A 22,878-nucleotide genomic window follows, 5' to 3' on the forward strand; every position below is an offset into this window, starting at 1 on the left:
TGAACGAGGGAACTAGTCCCCTGAGCATTCATTCCCTTGGCTACTCGGCTCCAATAGCATGTTAGTACGACCCTATGGGCATGCTAAGTCTGTGTCCGCACTTTCGTTTCCACCTGCGTTTCAGCTGCTTTTTAGGTTCGTTTTGAACTGCAGCGTTTTCATGCCAAAATGCATGCCTTTTGATTTTCCAGCAAATTCTATGGAAAATGAGGATTTCTTGTCCGCACTTTGCGTTTCCAAACGCAGCGTTTAATTTGCATAATTTGTGGCAAAAACCATGCGTTCAAAGAAGCAGCATGTCAATTGTTTTTGCCATTTGGGCTGCGTTTTGCTAACATTGAAGTCAATGAGAAGTAGCAAAAAGCAAGAAATATCAAAATTCTAGCTTTTAACCAGCTTTTTAGCTGCAGAAACAATGCGTTTTGGAATACCAAAACGCATGCTTTTCTGACTTCAAAATAATGGAATAATATGTCCCTTTACACACACACATAGTCCGACAATTAAAATAAAGAAAAGTATAAATTTAATGCTATTTTTCCGCTAAATAGTATAAAACCGCTATAATTCTATGAAATATAACTATTTTCTTATCATTTCAATATTTATATATGTGTTCCTTTTTTCTCTTTTTTCATTGTTTGACTGTTTAAACTTTATTTAGCAGTGTCTTTATGTTCAAACACATCTTTCAAAACGCAATGGAAAGGCATGTAAAAAGTGCAAAAAACGCGGCTAAAACGCGGTAAATACGCATGCGTTTTTAGCGCTATTTTTTGGTCAAAAGCAACTTTGGCAAAATCAATTACTGCTAGAGGGTGCGTTTTGAACTGCAAGTAGGACGATGCAAAGTGCGGACACAGCCTTACATGCTAATGAATGTGCACATGGCCGAAACTCCGGGGTCATGCGCGCTGAGCTAAAATCCAGTGTCGGGCGGCGATGGCGGCGGAGAGGTGAGTGAGATCATCCTCTGACGCTGCACATTCATTAACATAGAAAGGAAGAGGGAGGAAAAAGCGATCAGAAAGCCCAATTATACATATAAGAATCAGGTTCATCTAAGATAATTTTTATTTTTTATTGATAGATTTTAATTATTATTACACAAGTGCTTGTTTGGACAACTCATATGCATCGTTAATATACATATAACAGAACCATGATATACAGTATATATTTGGACATATATTCTGGAATGGCTAGAATATTAATACATAAATCAAAAATATATATACAATCTCAATATTTAGTTGGAAAAAATGTATATGTATATATCTATAGGGATCACAATTTCTATACCAGGATATACTGCAACTCTAGTATTTCATATGTTATGGAGCCAATTCCCTGGACAAAAAATACCAAATATTGTGGCAGACCACCAGGGGTCACTCTAAATACATCAAAAGTGCAGATTTCACATTTCCCAAATAGGGAGAACCCTTATCAAGAAAGACCAATCCAGTAAAGACCATTAAAGGTAAAGTACCGGTCAGATGATTACCTACAAACTTATTACATATACATATCCAAATGAATGGTTACCGTTAGTGGCGTGGGACACCTGACACGTGTTTCGGTCTCTTCGTTAGGGGGCATATAAATTTTTCCCAACTAAATATTGAGATTGTATATATATATTTGATTTATGTATTAATATTCTAGCCATTCCAGAATATATGTCCAAATATATACTGTATTCTTGTTTACATTCATTAGCATGTTAGCACACCCACAGGGGCGTATACTAACATACTAATGGAGCCGACTAGCCAGGGGAACGAATGCCCAGGAAACTAGTCCCTGCGCTCATTAGCATATGGTAAACGATCTTTAGAAATACTTTTTCCAAAGATCTCTTTATTTATGCTAGTGAATACAGGGACGGTTAGGCAGGGATTAGCAATATACACCCAGAACTGCTTGTGGCTCTGGGTGCATATTGGACCTGCCAGGTTCCCTTTAAACAAATTATTTATCAAATTCTGTGCAAAGAATAGTAACAAACTCTAAACGTCTCTCATTGTGCTCAGTTTTGCCACCCCTTGTTTGCTTACTTCTGGTGAGGGTTGGGTTGTAAAAATTCTTGCTACTGCAAGGAGTTGTACTGTAACTGATCAGGATGGACCAATTTTTATAAAAACCCCTTTGCAACTCTATGATATGTTCTAAATTGTTTTGGGGATTGAACATGTATGAAATTCAGTTAATTAATTTTCTTCAAAGTTGACATCAATATAGACCTAAGATCTGATATTCCTAAATGGAAGGTCTAACAGGAATTTCTTGATCATCTACTATTATTTATAAATGGTGATAATACTTTGCATACATTTCAACTCTACTTGAAAACTACAAGTACCTACTCGTCCATCTGTCCTTTCATGACAAGGTTGGGTGTGGTGCCAGTTAGTGTTGCGATGCCACCAATGCTGGCAGAATAGCATACACAAAGACTCATTCCTTTACAAAGTTTTAAGTGCTTCTGTTGCCTTCTTGCCTGCTTCTCCTTCTTGAGTTTCTCATCGTCTATATCAATTTCAACTAATGTGGCAACTGAAATACAAAGATTACAATTACATGCCCATTGGAAAAGTTTGGAATTTAACTCCGATGATGGAGCTAATTTTGACCTTAATGACCAGGTTAAATTTTAGAAATCTGACTAGTGTCACGGTATGATGTACCGTATTTGTCAGACTATAAGACGCACCGGACCATAAGATGCACCCTGGTTTTAGAGGAGGAAAATAGGAAAATAAAATTTTAAGCAAAAATTGTGGTCATGACACACTGTTATGGGGCGAAGATCTGCTGCTGACACTGTTATGGGGGTAATGTCCCCAAATTCTCTGCTAAGGTACGCCATCCTGGTAATGATCCTCCTGCCTTATATATGTACCCCATCCTGGTATATGCCCTTATCCTGCTATATACTGGCATCCTGCTATATACTCCCATCCTGCTATATACTGCCATCCTGTTATATGCCCCCATCCTGGTATATATTCCCATCCTGCTATATATTTCTATCCTGCTATATACCGCCATCCATCCTTCTATATACCCCCATCCATTCATCCTGCTATATACCCCATCCATCCTGCTATATGGCCCCATCCTGCTATATACACCCATCCTGATAAATAACCCCATCCTGGTATATGGCATGTATTCTGTATCACACACACAAAAAATAAAAAAAAAACGATTATACTCACCTTTTCTTGCTCCATGCAGCATTGCTTCTCCCCCTGTCTATGGCGGCAGCAGCACCACTGGAGTGTGGAGCTGTCACGGTCACTTCCCTGCAGCATCACGATGTCCTCCTGTCTGTGCCGGTCAGCTGACCTGCGTGACTAGCGGCGCGTACAGCGATGATGTCATCACTGTGCTCACCGCTCTCTACACAGATCAGCTGACCGGCACAGACAGGAGGACATCGCAGTGCTGCAGGGGAACGGTGAGTATGCCGTACTGATTCACTGCCCCCCGCACTGATGATGATGCGCGGGGGGCAGTGAATACAGCCGCACATGATCACTCCAGACTGTAGTTGCCAGGGGTGATGACGGCCGGCTCTTTAGTATGCGCGCACCCCCCGCCCATCATTCCGCCCACCTGTCAGCGCCGACTTAGCACTGAGAGATGATGGGCGGGATGATGGGCGTGAATATCTAATGAGCGGGCCCACGTGGTCACGGCAGGCGCTGCCACATCCTGCTCGTGCCGCCGATGGCCCGCTCCACCACAGCACCCTCATTCCCGGCCGCAGCCCTATATTCAGACTATTAGATGCACCCCCCACTTTCCCCCAACATTTGGGGGAAAAAAAGTGCGTCTTATGGTCCAAAAAATACGGTAATAACTCTGGAACGCTTCAACAGATCCCAGTGATTCTGAGACGCTTTAATGCATCCCAGTGATTCTGGGAATTTGTCGTGACATATTGTACTTCATGGAAGTGGTAAATTTATGAATATATTATTTGCATTTATTTGTGAAACAATCTGAAATTTGGAGAAAATGTTGAAAATTTAGCAATTTTTAAACTTTGAATGATTTTTTATGCCCTTAAACCAGAGAGTTATGTCACACAAAATAGATAATAAATAACATTTCCCACATGTCTGCTTTACATCAGCACAATTTTTTAAACATCGTTTTTTATATTAGAAAGTTAGAAGGGTTAAAGTTTATCAGCAATTTCTAATTTTTCCAAGAAAATTTACAAAACCATTATTTCAGGGACCTCATCACATTTGAAGTGACTTTGAGAGGCCTAGGTGACAAAAAATACCCAAAAACTGCACCCCTCGAAATACTCAAAACCGCATCCAAGAAGTTTAACTCTTCAGGTATTTCACAGGAAGTAAAGCAATGTGGAAGGAAAAAAAATAAACGTCATTTTACCTAAAAATGTTTAGTCCTAATTTATTCACTTTTACAAGAAATAGTGTCGCACCCCTGAGGCTCCAGTTGCCACAGAGTACTGCACCTTATTTAATGTGTAATGCTTAACCAGAATCCGGAGGAAGTCGGTATCGGTTTCACCACTTACATATTCAAATACACAACCAGGTTGCCCTCCCCAATAAGAACCAGGCTAGGGTAGGGTTTTGAGGTTGCCTTCAAACATGGGGGGCACCACCCACTAGTGACAGGGACCCGGGGGAGGAGCAGCCACTTAGGGGGAGTTAGGAGCCAACACAACAGTTAGAGAGTTCTCCGGCAGGAGAGGACAGGAGCAGACGTGTTTTACTGGTGCTCTAGTGGGACACGGGAGTTGTTCATGCAGTTGCTGAGGGGAGAGCTTCATTGCTCCCTTGGAACCAGCGCCACACAGGGTGCAGGACCCTAGGGAAGATCATTCTCCAAGTTGGTTTTCCAGACTCTACTGGGACGCGGAGGTTGCAAGCTTCCCTGGCCACACAGACTTCGAAAGCACAGTGCCAAATAGGATCCAGGGCCTTGGACAGAGCCAGGCCCCATTGTGGAGCCGAGGCACCTGCAAATAGGGATAAGAGTACTACTCGAGATGGATTGGGATCCCCATATAGCTTTAAGCCACTGGGATCCCAGAACACAAAGCGCTAGGAGGAAGGTGCCCACCGAGCACCACACCGGACTGACCTCCGAAGTTATCCGGGTTTGACATGGAACAATCACAGCGGGTGACCAGTACTACCCGGGCGAGCAGCACAAAGAGTAAGTAAAGACAACTTGAACTCATCTTACTCAGACTCTTATTACCGACGCTGACGACCCGCACCTCGGCGCCAAACGCCTTCGCCATCATTACTCCCCTCATCATCCTCCCCTGGGCCAGCTCCACCTGTGGGGAGTGATAGCATCTTGGGCTGCTACTAACATCTGCCCGGAGGACAGCGACAGCAGTGGTGGCTAATCTCTGGCCGCGTACCACAGGTGGTGTCATGACAATCCTATTACAACCCCCATCATTCTCCCTCCTTATTGGTGTACACCTCGGGGCAGGAAGCCGAGCAGGCCACTGCGATATCCCACACCACCACACCGGCCCGTTGATGAGTGAAGCAGGTACGAGACCCATACCTGACTACCCCCTGCCCCCTGGGTGCTACAATAGCACTACAAAATGGACACCAAAATTCATTACCCACTTTATCATAAGCGTGGCGATACCCCACATTTAGTCAAAAAGTTCTGTTTAAACAAAAAGGAGGGTTCGAAACAGAAGGAGAAATATTTGAATTTTGGAAAGCAAATTTGGCTGAAATAGATTGCACCATGTCGCAGTTTGTAGGGCCCCTAAGGTACCTAAACAGCAGAAACCCCACACAAGTGACTCTATTTTGGAAACTAGACCAATCAAGGATTTTATCCAGGGGTATAGTGAGCATTTTGAGCCCACAGGTACTTCACAGTTCATTTTTTTTTTCCACAAAAATGTTGCTTTAGCACCAAATTTTACACTTTTACAAAAAAAATAGCTGGACTCCTCAGTTTATTACCCACTTTCTTATGAGTGCACTGATACCCATTCTGTAGTCAAAGAAATCTCTTTGCACAAACGGGAGGGTTCAGAACGGAAGAAGCAATATTTAAATTTTGGAAAGCATATTTGGCTGGAATAGATTGCAGGCACCATGTTACATTTTCAGGGCTCCTAAGCTAATAAAATATCACAAATCTCCACAAGGGACCCCATTTTGGAAACTAGACCCCTCAAGGAATTTATGTAGGGGTGTATTGAGCATTTTGAACCCGTATGTGCTTCACAGAACGTTTTAAAATGTGGATATGAAAATGATTGCTACGTTTCTTTTCCTGCTAAAATGTTCTTTTAGCCCAAGATTTGTGATTTAAACAATGGATAATAGGAAAAAATGGGCCCTGTAATTTTTTACACAATTTCTTCCAAACACACTGACACCCCATATTTGGTCAAAAGGTAATGTTTGAGCACATGGCAGGGCTCAGAAAGCAAACAACACTATTTGATTTGTGGAATGGAAATTTGGACGTGTTGCATCTGTAGAGCCTCTGAGGTGCCACAAATGTAGAAACACCCACACCTGTCCCCATTTGACAAACTTTACCCTATAATGAATTAATCTATTGTGTGGTGAGTATTCTTAACCCACAAATTACACATCATTTTTTTTAAATTGGGCTGTGAAAACAGAAAATGTAGTGTTTTTCCACTAAAATTTTACTTTAGTCTCAATATTTTAATTCATATAAAGGGTAACAGGAGAAAATGGACAGGACAATTTGTTATGCAATTTTTATTGAACAATGCAGTACCCCATATGTGGTTGTACACTACTGTTTGAGTACACGGCGGAGATGAGATGGGAAGGCCTGCAACTTGGTATTTAGAACACAGATTCAATTTGAATAAATTGTGGCCTCCTGTAGCAGAGCCCCTGATGTGCCAGATCAGCAGAAGCCCCCTCAAGTGACATTGGAAACTTCTGTGCAAGGAATTCATCTAGGGGTGTAGGGAGTATTTTGAACCCACAGGTGCCTCACGGAACTTCATGACATTGGGACATGGAAATATAATATATCAGTGTTAAAAATGTAATTGCAGGTCAAAGAAAGTTGAATAAAATGATACCTTAAAGAGGTTGTCCACAACTTGGGCATTCCTCTTCTTTGCCACCGTAAAAATAAGTACGGCTATTTTCATTTCCGGTGTGGCCGCGGTTCCAGCAATGTCTAAAGTGGCATTGTTGTGACACGCAGGCCCCGCGACCAATCAGCGACGGCTTCCTCCTTCCCACCTTCAGACATTTGAGCAAGAAGTCATCACAGAGCTCACATTCCTGTTCAATTTTTGAAGGCGGGGAGACAGACGCAGGGTGCTTATTTTTAGCGGGCCTCCCGTGTCATACCAATATCACGGGGGCCCTGGGAACATAACTTCAGACATTGCTGGAACCGCAACCACACCAGAAGTGAGTATAGGCTTCTTTATTTTTATGGGGAAGAGCAAGGGCAATGAATAGGAGTTGTCCAAGTAATGGACATCCCTTTTAATGTCTGTGATATATAATTTAATATCTGAAATCTTTTTGTTAAAATTAACTGTTGAGATCTATGGGCAGAACATAATTCTCCCTGAGACTCTGTGAGTATGTATTTCTTATCTTGAATGACCTCGCCCAATCATAGGAAGGCAGCAAAATGCAGGGGAAAGAAGGACACAACACTGCAATAACTCAGAGTAGGCTTTTCAGTAGGTAATGACAGTCTGTTCTCCTTACTGATTTCACTGCATAACCAGTGTGTTAGATTGTGGAGTAGAGGATACAAAAGTGTGGATATGAACACTTCTTTAGCTTTCATCACTGCAGCCAATGTGAGAGGAAGAGCAGTATAGCTGAGCTGAACTTCTCTCAGCTCTCCTCTGATCGTGTTATCAGCTTAGCTGTACTGACCCCTCACACACTTTGCTTCAGTAGTGAAAGCTAAAGAAGTGTTAGTAACTACACTTATGTTTCCTCAACTCTGGATACTACAATTGGTTCATCTAATGGAAGTGCCAATTGTGGGGCAGCCGCGGGCTGCTATTTTTAGGTTGGTAAGGGACCAATAACCATGGTCCTTCCCAGCCTATGAATAGTAGTCCCCCAGCTGTCTACTTTATCTGCACTGGTTATCAAAAATGGGCAGGAGTCCATGTATTGTTTTTAAATAATTAAAAACAAAACATTGTGAGGGAGCCTCTATTTTTGGTAACTAGGGAAGATAAAGCATACAGCTGGAGGTTGCTGCCCTCAACAGTCTACTTTACCTGCGCTGGTTATCACAAATAGGCGGGGGACCGCACGTCAAAGTAGCGTAATACTCTGACAACATTGTTCCCAGTGATATCTAGTCATTCCCCCTCTTTTTCGGGTGTACCTGTGTACTCCTTGTGACCTCTATCATATATAATGTCTGTTACATATGTCTTCTTATGTATCCCAATAAATATTTTGATATATTGTATTCATTGCTTGGGTTGATTGATCTGGCCATATAATTGTGTTTCAAACATTCTTTCGAGTGTTATACCAGATATTATGGGGGGTCCATCTCATTTTGAGATGGTCTCTGACACCTTCGATGTAATATGTGTCTTATGAATCTTCAATTGTCATAAGTTATGTAATATAGTCTGGTGCTTTTCTTTAACACTTACTTTTATCTTGTTTTATGGGCTCTGTGTTTGTCAAGTGTTTTTCTTGCATTTCAAAGGATTGATTTATTTTCCCATTTTGCTCAATAATAGGGGGAACTTTGACGTCCCCATTCAGCTGGTTGATGTCCTCACTTAACTGGTTGATGTCCCCATTCAGATGGCCCTCGCCTTTCTCTGTTGCATTATTAGCTAGCTCATTTAATTTTTCCTCAGAGCTGTGAAGTTGCTCAAGCACAGCCTGTGCTATTGGTATCATCATGGCTGTTGTAGCCGTATTACTGATCCACATAGATAAGAAAGCTGTTACAATCATAAATCCAAGGAGCAGCCTAGAAAAGATAAAATGAACGGACAATATGAAGTTCCTTCATACAAGGTTATATAGTAAATAACAACTATTATAAAGGGACTCTGTCAGCACAAAAGTAGAGGCGCTCGGTGCATCATGGCAGAGCTAATAATTTAAATCCACTATCTACGCCTCCCCTCTTCTTTGATTGACAGCTCTGGATTCATAGAGCCAGAGCAGGGAGGACAAAACCAGCAGGTGGGAAGGTGTGTTTAAATTATTAGCCCTGCCATGAAGCACCGAGCGCCTGTACTTGGTTTGAATAGATATTCTGTGCTGATAGAGTCTCTTTAATGGGGGTTTGCAGTTTGTAATGGTGCGATGGTTTTTACACTTTTTTTGATCAAAAACAGTGTTACTAAATACCATACAGTCATGGCCAAAAGTGTTGGCACCCTTGAAATTGATCCAGAAAAGGAAGTATTTCTCCCAGAAAATTATTGCAATTACACATGTTTTTTCATACACATGTTTTTTTCTTTTGTGTGTATTGGAACATCTACTGTAACTTGGGTTGGTGGAAAAGCAGTAACCACATGGGCAACATCTCTAATAATTTCAGGCATAGCATACTTCTAACTTTGTGGGAACAATTTATGGAAGGCTTTTTTTCTGTTCCGGCATTATGGTGCCAAAATGCACAAAGCAAAGTCCATAAAGGCATATTTCGGTAATTGTGGAAGAACATGCCTGGCCTCACAAAGAACTGACCTCAACCCTATCAAACACCATTGGAATAAGCCGAAAAGGAGATTGAGAACTCAGCCCTGTCGACCAGATCAGTATCTGACCTTACTAACGCTCTTCTGGATGAAGGTACAAAAATTCCCACACACGCACTGCAAATTCTTGGAAAAAGCTTTCTTTGACCCGCAACACACATCCATTTTTTTTGTACGTGTGCGGTACGTATTTGCACGTACCGGAGACACGTACACACGGAGACCCATGTTATTCAATGGTAGATGGCACACACACGTAAAATCACACGGAACGTGTGTCCGTGTGATAAGTACGTGTGTGCGCTTTTCTGCACGGACGACATGTCCGTTTTTAGCCAGCAGCACGCAGGCACGGACCCGCTAAAGTCTATGGGTCCGTGCCTGCACGGACCACACACAGAGTATGTCCGTGTTCAGCACGTTTCGTGTGTGTGCGTTTTTACACTAGCAATCTTATTTTTATTTTTTTTTAAATTAAATTCAGTATACTTACCTTTTCTTCTGCTGTTCTCAGTCATACTTACATTGGCGCTCGGTTTTTTTCTTCCCCCAGCTCATACCACTCCCCGATCACCAGCGCGGCGAGGAACAGCTGTGCAGAGAATACGCGACAACAATTACTTTGAATATACCGGCCGCTCATTAATCAATCTCGTATTCCCAGCTTTCGCCACCCACATACGCCTGTGATTGGTTGCAGTCAGACACGCCCCCCACGCTGAGTGACAGGTGTCTCACTGCACCCAATCACACCAGTAAAATAAATAAATAATTAAAAAAAAATGGCGTGCGGTCCCCCCCAATTTTAATACCAGCCAGATAAAGCCATACGGCTGAAGGCTGGTATTCTCAGGATGGGGAGCCCCACGTTATGGGGAGCCCCCCAGCCTAACAATATCAGTCAGCAGCCGCCCAGAATTGCCGCATACATTATATGCGACAGTTCTGGGACTGTACTCGGCTCTTCCCGATTTGCCCTGGTGCATTGGTATTCGGGGTAATAAGGAATTTTTGGCAGCCCATAGCTGCCAATAAGTCCTAGATTAATCATTTCAGGCGTCTCCCCGAGATACCTTCAATGATTAATCTGTAAATTACAGTAAATAAACACACACACCCGAACAATCCTTTATTAGAAAAAAAAACACTAACAAATTGCTTTGTTCACCAATTTTATAAGCCCGAAAAAGCGCTCCATGTCCGGCGTACTCCAGGATGGTCCAGCGTCGCTTCCAGGTCTGCTGCATGAAGGTGACCGGAGCTGCAGAAGACACCGCCGCTCCTGACAGCTCCATGCAGCAACTGAGAGTAGCGCGATCAGCTGGGCTGTCACTGAGGTTACTCGCGGCCAACGCTGAATACAGCTGATCGCGCTATTCCCTTCATTAGCTGCATGGAGCTGACAGGAGCGGCGGTGTATTCTGCAGCTCCGGTCACCTTCATGCAGCAGAGCTGGAAGCGACGCTGGACCATCCTGGATTACGCCGGACATGGAGGGCTTTTTCGGGCTTATTAAAGTGGTGAACCAGGGTATATGTTTGTGTTTTTTATTTCTAAAAAAGGATTTTTTTGGGTGTGTGTGTTTATTTACTGTCACTTACAGATTAATCATGGAAGGTATCTCGGGGAGACGCCTGACATGATTAATCTAGGATTTAGTGGCAGCTATGGGCTGCCAATAACTCCTTATTACCCCGATTTGCCAAAGCACCAGGGCAAATCGGGAAGAACCGGGTACAGTCCCAGAACTGTCGCATCTAATTCTGGGCGGCTGCTGGCTGATATTGTTAGGCTGGGGGGCTCCCCATAACGTGGAGCTCCCCATCCTGAGAATACCAGCCTTCAGCCGTATGGCTTTATCTGGCTGGTTTGAAAATTGGGGGGGACCGCACGCCGTTTTTTTTTAATTATTTAATTATTTATTTCACTGCACAGTATAGACACGCCACCTGTCACTCAGCGTGGGGGGCGTGTCTGACTGCAACCAATCACAGGCGTCTGTGGGTGGGGAAAGCAGGGAAATACGAGATTGATTAATGAGCGGCCGGCATATTCAAAGTAATTGTTGTCGCGCATTCTCTGCACAGCTGTTCCTCGCCGCGCTGGTGATCGGGGAGCGGTAAGTATGAGAGAGGGCTGCTCACTTCAGTCACTCGGGGGATTAGCGGTCACTGGTGAATCCTTCACAGGTGACCGCTAATCAGTACGCGGCACACAGACAGAGCCGCGGCATGACAATGAAGTCGGGTGAAGTTCACCCGAGTTCATTCTCATCGCGCAACTCTGTCTGCTGTCAGCCGACATGTATCAACGACATTGTGCAACACACAAACGGACATTCCACACGGACATTCCACGTACACATACTCGGGCATTTTGCACACAAACACGGACATTTTACACGTACACACGGCTTGCATACGCCATCACACGGATGCCATAGTACTGGAGAAACGGCCAAAAAAAACGAAACACGGACCCGAAAAACGGACCGTGTCACACGGACGTTTTTTATGCAGAAGTTTGTTTTAGGCCTTAGAAGAGTAGATGGTGTTATAGAGTAGCTGATGAATTGTGGACAACAGCATATTAATATCTAGAGATGTCATAAAAGCTCGCAGGTGTCCCCATACCTTAGTCTATACAGTGCATGATTTCAAATTAAAAACAAATAGCATAGAACATAAACTCACAAAGCAGGTTTGACTCCTACAATCAGCAACACCCTCAGTGCTATCCTCTTATGCAAATTCCATCTTTCGACTGAGATTGCCACTAGTATTCCTCCAATAAATAACATGTTGGTATCTTTCAGATATTGACTGCAGGCCTGAAATAAAAAACAAACTGATTATTTTAAATTATACAATCTCTCAATTAGGATATTTAATAATAATTATATTTGTAGGTCTTTGCTAAGTAAGACCCAGTGATATACAGGGACAATTCTATCTTTTCTGCTGCCTGAAGTAAAAATTGATATAGTGCCCCCCCCCCATAAAAAAACATCCAACAATGAATAAAAATCACACACAAATATATATCAGCATGAAAAAAGTGTATTTAAATATATCAGCATGCAGCAGTGCATGGACCGAATATATAACTCTACACTGGAGATCATCATTATATGTATGATCACTTGCTTTTTTCATAAATAATGTAATCTGCATTGATCAACATTTGAAGGTTTTTTTGTAAGGGGTACACCATGCTACTAGAACAGTGTTTTACAAAAGATCCAAACTTTATGCAATACATAAAACGTGATGATCATCTATATATATAATTGCCTTATTCTGTCTGTCTGTCTGTCTTGCTTCAAAATGACGTCATTACAGTGACAACCGTCGTCACACCGCGCGCTAAAGAGCCTGCGACCAACGGCTCAGCTAACTGAACAGCCCGAACTACGGGCCGACAGGACGACGCCCGACACTTTTCCCCGCACCCACACGGAACCCCCACTCCCCGGTGAGTGCTGCACCCCCGAGAGTCCACACCGGCAACCCAGCCGACACATACCCACCGCTCGCCTCCGCCCCCCGCACACATTACCCCACTCAGCTCCACCCCCCCTCGCACTTTGCCCTCCGCATATATACACTGAACACACACACACGAATAGTCACCTGTCTCCAGCCATGCAGTCCCCAGCACTGACGTCCTCAGCGCCATGGTCCCACTCGGCTCCACTCCCCCGCACTCCGCCCTCTGCATGTATACACTGAACACACACACACACACACACACCTGGATAGTCACCTGTCCCCAGCCATGCAGTCCCCGGCACTGACGTCCTCAGCGCCATGGCCCCGCTCGGCTCCACCTCCCCCGCACTCCAAGCCCCACACACATTACCCCGCTTGGCTCCGCCCCCCCCGCACTCCGCCCTCCGCATGTATACACTGAACACACACACACACACACCTGGATAGTCACCTTTCCCCAGCCATGCAGTCCCCAGCACTGACGTCCTCAGCGCCATGGCCCTGCTCGGCTCCGCCCCCCACATACATTACCCCGCAGGATGGGGGCACATGTCAGGATGGTGGCTGCACCACGATGGCGGCACATACCAGCATTGGGCCACATCAGAGCATCAGCATATTTTTACTTAACTTTACACTGTTCATGGCCTTCTTTTAATACAAGCAATGGACTTCATTAAACATTAGACTCCTCTATTAAAACTGTTTCTTCTGTTGTTTGTCATTTTAAAACCAATAAACAATTATAAGAATACTAAATTAAACCTAACCCATCCAGTCCATTCATTACCTTATTATTCATTTATCTGCTAACCTACATACACATTCTAGACTACCCCATACATTAGAATCGGGCCACCTTCTAGTAATTAGAGAACAGCAATGATTGTAGCACAGAGAAAGATTCTAAGTAAATTTTCTGAAGGTAACAACAGTCACCAATCAGTAGGAAGTGTGCAGGCCTTTGTTTTGAATTACGTCAGCACATCTGGGACCACAGGACATCACCAGTCTTTCACACTGCTCTGGTGTGATTTTCATCCACTCTTCTTCAAGTCTCTTCCATAGTTCTTTGACTATTGTGGGTTTCTTGGCCATAACTTTGTCACCAAGGATTTTCCTGAGGTTTTCAATTGACTTTAGATCAGGACTCTGGGCTGGCAATTTCATTGTTTAATGTTTTCTGTTTCAAGGAACTGCATTAATCATTTTGCTGTGTGACAGGTGCCATTGTCCTGCCTAAAAATTACTGGCTAATTGAGGGATGAACGCAAGTAAGGAACCACGTGTTGTTGAAGAAGGTTCTGATACACACTTGCATTCACTCTGCCATGTAACTGTATGGGAGGTACAACTCCTGCTGCAGAAACCATTCCCCAAACCATAACACTTCCTCCACCACCTTTCACTGACTTCTTAACACACTTTGCGTTCAGTCTTTCCCCAGTTTGTTAACGACCACAATGTTTCCTATTAGAACCAAATAAATTAAACTTACATATTTACATAGGCTTTCAGTTCAAATGCTCTTAAACGTCATGACACTGTAGGACGAGACAGATCCTTACACTGTTCAGGGCTGAACTGCCAAGCAATAACAGCTGCAGTGTTAAAACTATTACCCATGCAGATTCTCCACATTATCCTGTCCCCTAGCTGTGTCCTCTACATGGCTTTTTGCTAACTACAAACGGCACATCTTATGTCTTGCTTTCAAAAATAGATTCTTCTTGCCACTCTTCCATAAAGCCCAGATTTGTGGAGCTGTGGAACCTTGCGGCTCCTCCAGAGCCTTGGACCACCTGCCTTTTGGCTGCTTCTCTAATTAGTGCTCTCTTTGCTTGGGGTGGCAGTTTAGATGGACGGCAATGTCTTGGTATGTTTGCAGTTTCCTTATATTTTTGGATGATGGATTGAACTCTGTGGAATATTCAGAGCTTGGGCTATTTTTTTTATAACTTAACCCCACTTTACTATTCTCCACAACTTTATCCCTGACCTGTCTGGTGTGTTCCTTGGTTTTTTATGATGCTTTTTGATTCCTAATATTCTCAAATATACCTACGAGGCCTTCACAGAATAGCTGTAGTTATAATGAGAATAAATTACACACAGGTGGATTCAATTTAATAATTAGATGACTTTGGGGGGCAATTGGTCACTCAGGATTTTATTTAGGGGTATCAGACTACAGGGGGCTGAAGACAAATGCACATCACAATTTTCAGACTTGTAGTCTTAAAATGTTTAGAAATCTATGTATGCTTTTCTTTACACTTTACACTGCATCTTTCCAAATAGGACATGTACTGTCAAGAATAATGACAGTTTATGTAAAGAGATCTATTCATTACTGATTGGCAGTCATTTAATGCTGCAAGTCAGCTAGAGTAGACTTGTTCTTAGCATAGCCTTACTAAGAGCCTGTGATGTTTGATTACTTACTGCACATTATGGTCATTGTCGGGGGGAAGTGTAGTAAGTTACAAGGAAACGATGACATGCAGTCAATTATTCATTGATCGTAACATGCGCGTAGGTCTTTATCCCCCACTCAGACAGAATCCATGACATAAGCTGTGCTGCACTTAATAATCACATAAAAATAAGAAAATCATTATGTGTTTATTAAACACAACTTATACCATGGTTACTGTCTTGGGATAAGTTGGCTGAGGGCTTATTATAATAACGTTCTGGAAATTATACTATATCCTCCATATATCCCATATAAGTGCAAGGCCCCTGTAAGGGGGGTCAAGGCTATGCCACCCCTGCAAAAGTGGTTGACACGCGGGAAGGTTTATTAAATCTATTAGTCTGTACTGTGTAATTTGGTAAATGGCCACAAGGTGGCAGAGTGAGCCAACTACTGATTTCCTGACACCTCTGGGAAGTAAGGGGTTAATAAAAAGGAGGGGGCAGAGTATAAATAGGGCAGGATGTAGAAGGAGGACATAAGAGTCCCCAGTAGGAGAAAAAGACAAGAAGCCCAAACCATTTGTTTGTAGAAGATCCTAAGGGTCAACCCTTTGACACCGGACATGTGGGGTCCTGCTCCTTAGAGGACGGTTTGGAACTATGTCCCCAGAAGAGGGGTTGAGTCTGGATGGTCGGGGGTGGCATCCGTTTTTCCTGGATTGAAAATCCAACAAATTCCCCTGCGAGACCGAAGGTCAGTGGGCTCCTACAGTAGAAAAGTAGGTTCTGGCCAGAAGCAGGAGTGGAGGAGTGCTGTCGGAATAAGCCCATTCAATAGCACAAGCTAAATCTCTGTGAGTAGGACGGAGTGGCTAAAGGACTTTTTGAATCGGCTAGTGCAGTGTGACGTCAGACAGGAGAATGAGGGGCCTAGTAGCATTCAAAGAAATGCAGGTGCCAGGAAAGCGGTCGGACAGTAAATTTAATGATGGAATGGAGTCTGGAGGGAACCCCCATCGGGGTCAGAATCGGTGCCTGTGTAATGCGATCTGAAAGTCCCCATTTGGTGCATACAAGTAAAGTTCTGCTGGTTAAAAGAAGTGTATCTGTGTTGGATTCATTGTCTCAGTGGATGAATGAACTGTGGCGAAAGCATCCCTGCAGAGGAGTGGCGACCGGGGTTACCAAACGGCTGCGCTGCGGCCTGGCAGCCCTGTACACACGACTACTACTGCCTCCCCTTGGCGCTCTACAACCCCAAAACCCATTCTCAGATAGTTGAAATGGCATGAGCTACATTTAATAATATTAAAATTAAAACCCCAGATTAAGCTATATAACATTCAAGGACACATACCATGTAGTTATCAGTAGAGTTGAGCGCGGTTCGCGGTTCGAGGTTCTCCAGTTCGCGGCTCGAGTGATTTTGGGGGCTGTTCTAGATCGAACTAGAACTCAAGCTTTTTGCTAAAATTCGATAGTTCTAGTTACGTTCGAGAACGGTTCTAGCAGCAAAAAGCAGGGCTTTTTACAGCTACAGTGTGCAGGAGCCATCGCTGGCAGCCTGCCAGAAGCTGGTAACCAAGATAAACATCGGGTATCCAAGCAAAGCGCTTTGGTTAGTAACCCGATGTTTATCCTAGTTACGTGCAGGAAGCCCACACTTCCCCGCTATGCTCACTCCGCCCCCTCCTGCACGTGGCATGTACACACACACACACACACACACTCACACTCACCTTTCCCCAGCCAAGCAGTCCACGACACTGACGTCCTCAGCGCCACCCACTTCGCACTCCGCCGCCAGGACACATGGCTCCGCCCACCTGCACTCTGCACACATGGTCCCGCTCGGCTTACCTGCGGTGATGAAGTCCCGACCTCAGCGCTGTCACTGTCCTCCATGGCCGCCGCTTGTCACATCACCTTCTCTCGCTGCCGACCCGAGACTGACTAGCGGTCACGTCACGGGCTGCTCGCGATACTTGGCTGTGAAGGTGGCGGTCATTGAACTCAGTGACAGGTGCTGTCAGCAGTGCAGGAGATCAGCGCAGGTAATGTACTTCGCTGACAACAGCACTTGTCATCCCCTGCAGTGACCTGGGCTGACCCATTGATGTTAGCTCAGGTCACTGCATTGCTCTCCCAGCCAATGGGGAACATCCTGCTCTTCATTGACTGGGACAGTGTGGATCGTCATGGCAACCCCTTGGATTACACCAGACCTGGATTTGTTTTTCTTTCTAATAAATTGGTTAAAGAGGGAATGTATTGGGGAGTGTTTTTTCAAATAAAAATGTGTTTGTCGTCTATTTTTTTTTTATTACTGACTGGGTTGGTGATGTCGGGTATCTGATAGACGCCTGACCTCACCAAACCCAGGGCTTGATGCCAGGTGACATTACACATCTGGTATTAACCCCATATATTACCCCGTTTGCCACCGCACCAGGGCGCGGGATGAGCTGGGGCGAAGCACCAGGATTGGCGCATCTAATGGATGCGCCACTTCTGGGGCGACTGCGGCCTGCTATTTTTAGGCTGGGGAGAGTCCAATAACCATGGACCTCCCTAGTCTGAGAATATCAGACCCCAGCTGTCTGCTTTACCTTGGCTGGTGATCCAATTTTGGGGGAACCACTACGTGTTTTTTTTTTTAATTATTTATTTAATTTAAAATAACAGCGTGGGGTGCCCTCAGTTTTGGATTACCAGCCAAGGTGAGGCTGCCAGCTGTGGTCTGCAGGCTGCAGCCGTCTGCTTTACCCTAGCTGGCTACAAAAATAGGGGGAACCCTACGTCATTTTTTTTTCATTTTTTTGGCTAAATACAAAGCTAAGCACCCCTTAGTGCCACATGAAAGGCACCAAAGGGTGCAAAATTACAAAATGCAGGAGAGTGGGACATTATGTGTCTTTCTGCCATTATAATGACAGAAAAGACTGATATGAAGTGTACAAGCACAGGAAAATCACCAGAGCGCTCTACGCTGTGAAAAGCAGTAGAAAATGGCACTAGAGTGAATATGTGACCGCCTCATGTAGGATGAAGCTATGGATCCTGGGTAAATTTATGCATTTTCCCTCCTTCAGTTTTTTTGGAGTACACAAAAAAAACGGAAGGCACACGGATGACAAACAGATGACATACGGACCGTCTACGGAACGGAAACGGATGCCACACGGATGCACCCGTGAAAAAAAACGGACTGTTTTTTGCAGACCGCAAAAATGGATCGGTCGTGTTAATGTAGCCTTATTCTGATCTGCCGTTTATAAACAGCAGGCAGAAGTAAGTGAATAGCGCCCCCCAGCGTCAGAAAATCTCCGGGGTTTCAGGGCTAGCTGAGACCCTGGAGATCATGATTCAGGATGGTTTTTCCGGTCCCCGCTCACGTGATCACAGGTATACACCGTACACCGATGATCACGTTATAGTAAATGACAGCGCCGGTAAAAAATTATTTATCTCCCATCTGGCATGAACAAACATGATAAATCTCCTCCCCGGTCCCCTCTGGTCCCCCGGTGTTTCCAAAGTGCCCCCCCTGATGCCCTCCCAGAAATCCAAGATGGCCGCGCGCACAGCAGCGCGCCGGCCGCATTCACCCTACTCCTCTGATTTCTGTCGCATGTGCCATGACACATGCGACAAAAAACTCCTCCCCAGGCCCTGCCAGGTCACCCCCTATAACCCCACCGGTGTTCCCCGGTGTCCCACGGTACCTGTGCAGCGTTGATCCCCCCACGGCCCTCTCCTTCACAATAGACGCTGCCGCATGCACAGAGCGGCTGTCAGCTCAGCTTTCTGTGTTCAGACACAGTGAGCGGTGGTTATGCATCTGTAAGCTAAATGGGCGGCACGGTGGCTCAGTGGTTAGCACTGCAGTCTTGCAGCGCTGAGGTCCTGGGTTCATTTCTCACCAAGGACACCATCTGCAAGGAGTTTGCATGTTCTCTCCGTGTTTGCGTGGGTTTCCTCCGTGTACTCCGGTTTCCTCCCACACTCCAAAGACATACAGCGCTATGGAATTAATAACGCTATATAAATGAATAAATTATTATTATTACTGCAATGCCCTGCTCATGAGGTAAGGAACATAATTGATCAGGAGAGCTATATACTACATTTCCAAATGGAGAGATTTGCTTTTATAGTTTCCCTGCTGAATGACTACCAAAAATGAGAGTCCGTTATACGCCACAAGAAAACACATCTAAATAGCGAGCTCTGTTGTTAAGTATTCATTCAGCTGGATAACTGGACTTAAAGGGGTATTCCATCTCCAAGATACTATCCCCAATATATAGTAGGTGGAATAGCAATAATATCAGCAAATACCAATATTTGGAAATGTAGAATAGTTCTCCTGATTAGGCATGCCCTTACCTCATGAGCAGGGCATTGCAGCTTTGGTAGCAACCATTACGACCTGGACTCTGCTGCTGTGGACCCGGGGAGAGTGAGTGCAGATTCATTGCACCCACACTCCTCACATGAAGGGTCTGCACTCCTAGAAAATGGGGGCTACATTCCCTGAGTGTCTCCCCCCCATATTCTAGACGGTCCAGAGTCGTCGTGGGACCCCTTTATTTTTTTTCTTACAATAAATTGGTGAAAGAGGAAATGTTTTGGGGACTGTTTTTTCAAATAAATTTCTTTTGTCGATTTTTTTTTTGTTAGTACTGACAGTTTATGATGTTGGGTATCTAATAGACGCCATAACATCACAAACTGCTGGGCTTGATGTCAGGTGACCTTACAGCTAGTATCAACCCGATTTATTACCCCGTTTGCCACTGCACCAGGGCACGGGATGAGCTGGGGTGAAGCGCCAGGATTGGCGCATCTAGTGGATGCGCCACGTCTGGGGTGCCTGCGGCCTGCTATTTTTAGGCTGTGAAGGCCCAATAACTATGGACCTTCCCACCCTGAGAATACCAGACCACAGCTGTCCGCTTTACCTTGGCTGGTGATCCAATTTGGGGGCGACCCTACTTTTTTTGTGGAATTATTAATATTTATAAAATAATTATAAAAAAAGAGCCTGGGGGGACCTCCACATTGGATCCCCAACTACGGTAAAGCTGCCAGCTGTGGTTTTCAGGCTACAGCCGTCTGCTTTACCCTAGCTGGCTATCAAAAATGGGGGGACCCAACGTCATTTTTTTTTTTAACTATTTTTTAAATAGAAAAAATTAATGGGCTTCCCTGTATTTTGATTGCCAACCAAGGTAACGGCAAGCAGATGGGGGTGGCAACCCATAGCTGTCTGCTTTATCTGCGCTGTGAATCAAAAATACCGCGGAGCGCTACGTCATTTTTTTTAAAGATTTATTTTTACAGCACTGTGATGTCCAGCAATCAAAATACAGGGAAGCCCATTTTGTTTTTAGTTATTTAAATAAATAATTAAAAAAAATATATATGGGCTCCCGCTGCATTTTTTGTATTGCTAGCTAAGGGTAATCCAAGCAGCTACTGGCTGCTAACCCCCACTGCTTGGTGTTACCTTCACTGGCAATGGAAAATCCAGGGAAGCATTTTTTATTTTTTTTGCCAAAAAACTACAAAAAAAGGACGTGAGCTTCGCCCCATTTTTGTGTCCAGCCGAGTACAACTAGGCAGCTGGGCATTGGAATCTGCAGCACAGGTTAGCCCGAGGTTTCTGGGCGCCTCTGCTGCGAATTGCAGTCCGCAGCCGCCCCAGAAAATGGCGATTTCATAGAAGCGCCATCATCTGGCGCTGTATCCAACTCTTCCAACAGCCCTGAAGCCGGATGGCTTGTTGGGTAATAATGAGTTAATACTAGCTTTGTTTTACTAGCTAGTATTAAGCCAGAGATTCTTAATGTCAGGCACGTTTGACCCGGCCATTAAGAATCTCCAATAAAGGGTTAAAAAAAAGACACCACACAGAGAAAAATACTTTAATAGAAATAAATACACAGACACATTAGAGAATCAATCTTTATTACCCCGTCAGCCCTCCACGATCCATGGTCTTCTGTCTTTCTCGTTCAACAAATGCAGCTCTGCTACATCACTGCTGCCTGGAAGAAGACGCTGCTTCCCGTGCAGCCTTCACTCCGTGAAGGCTGCACGGGAAGCAGCGTGCAGCCTTCACTCCGTGAGTGATTAGTGCTGCTGGCTGTCAGCGGTAACAGCGGTAACGCTGACAGACGCGTTACCATAGCAACGGTGCTCCCGGAGCCGCGGTTAGCGGTGACATCACCGCTAACTGCGTTGCTATGGCAACGTGATCTCCGTTAATGACCGGCTGTGTCAGCCGGTCCCTAACGGAACGGGGAGTCGACCGTGTGCTAGAGCATGTCGCCGGTACACGGCGATACACAAATGTGCACCGTGTACCGGAGAGTGCAATGACAGGTCCTACATGACGCGTCATAGTCATGTGACCAGTCTGTAGCCAATGAGATAATAGCCACGAGACTGGTCACATGGCTATTTTGACGTCACGATAGGTCCTGCATCACTGCTGGCAGTGCTGGTCACCGGGAGGATTCAGCGATCATCGGATGGAATAGCGGCAGGAGACAGAGTGCAGGAGGGATCGCGGGGACCGGTAAGTGTTATGGCAATGTTTATTAACTGTATGTGTACATTTATAATGCGTTTTTATGTGTTTGTGATTGCCTCCCATTATATCCTATTGGTTCGAGTTCGGTTCGTCAAACTTTCGCCGAACTGAACTCGAACGAGACCTCCGTTCGTCGAACCGAACTCGAGCCGAACCACGGCCGGTTCGCTCATCTCTAGTTATCAGGAAAATAATGGTGTGGCAACTAAGGCTCTTACAAGAACATGTTTTTGAGGTCAGATAGTGGCATAGAACATTAAATGTAAGGTACGTGTGCGCAGCTGGAGGTCCATTCAGGGTACGCACGCCATAAGTCGAATAATGAATTACATGAAAAAAGGTGTCTTACCGCTGTTGAGTCCATTATACCCATCATTGGAAATAACACCACTGGGAAGAGGGCCGTAACAGCCAATGGGAGAGCCTCTGTGCACCAGAATAGAGCCATTATAATGATCACATAGCCACAGCTTGCCTCCTGCATAAAAATGAAGAAATATCATTATTACATGATAGTAAAAACAAATGAAATCCCAACTATAAGAGACTAGTGAAGATGAAGCCTTGTCAACTATCAACTCATCATCAACAGACCTGCAATGTATGGTGCGAGATGG

The 22,878-nt window shown here is 44.6% G+C and overlaps 1 protein-coding gene across 1 annotated transcript in view; it reads right to left on the minus strand.

Moving 5' to 3' along the window:
* SLC13A2 (solute carrier family 13 member 2) overlaps positions 1-22,878 on the minus strand; it is a 121,849-nt gene that overhangs the window by 47,737 nt on the left and 51,234 nt on the right. Inside the window, exons 2-5 of the mRNA XM_075335268.1 lie at positions 22,611-22,739; positions 12,442-12,578; positions 8,678-9,006; positions 2,370-2,559 (exon numbers count right to left, since the gene is read on the minus strand). Coding sequence (XP_075191383.1) covers positions 2,370-2,559; positions 8,678-9,006; positions 12,442-12,578; positions 22,611-22,739 — 785 coding nt within the window. The remainder of the gene's footprint in view (positions 1-2,369; positions 2,560-8,677; positions 9,007-12,441; positions 12,579-22,610; positions 22,740-22,878) is intronic.

This window comes from Anomaloglossus baeobatrachus, chromosome 2, assembly GCF_048569485.1.
Source record: "Anomaloglossus baeobatrachus isolate aAnoBae1 chromosome 2, aAnoBae1.hap1, whole genome shotgun sequence".
Taxonomy (NCBI): domain Eukaryota; kingdom Metazoa; phylum Chordata; class Amphibia; order Anura; family Aromobatidae; genus Anomaloglossus; species Anomaloglossus baeobatrachus.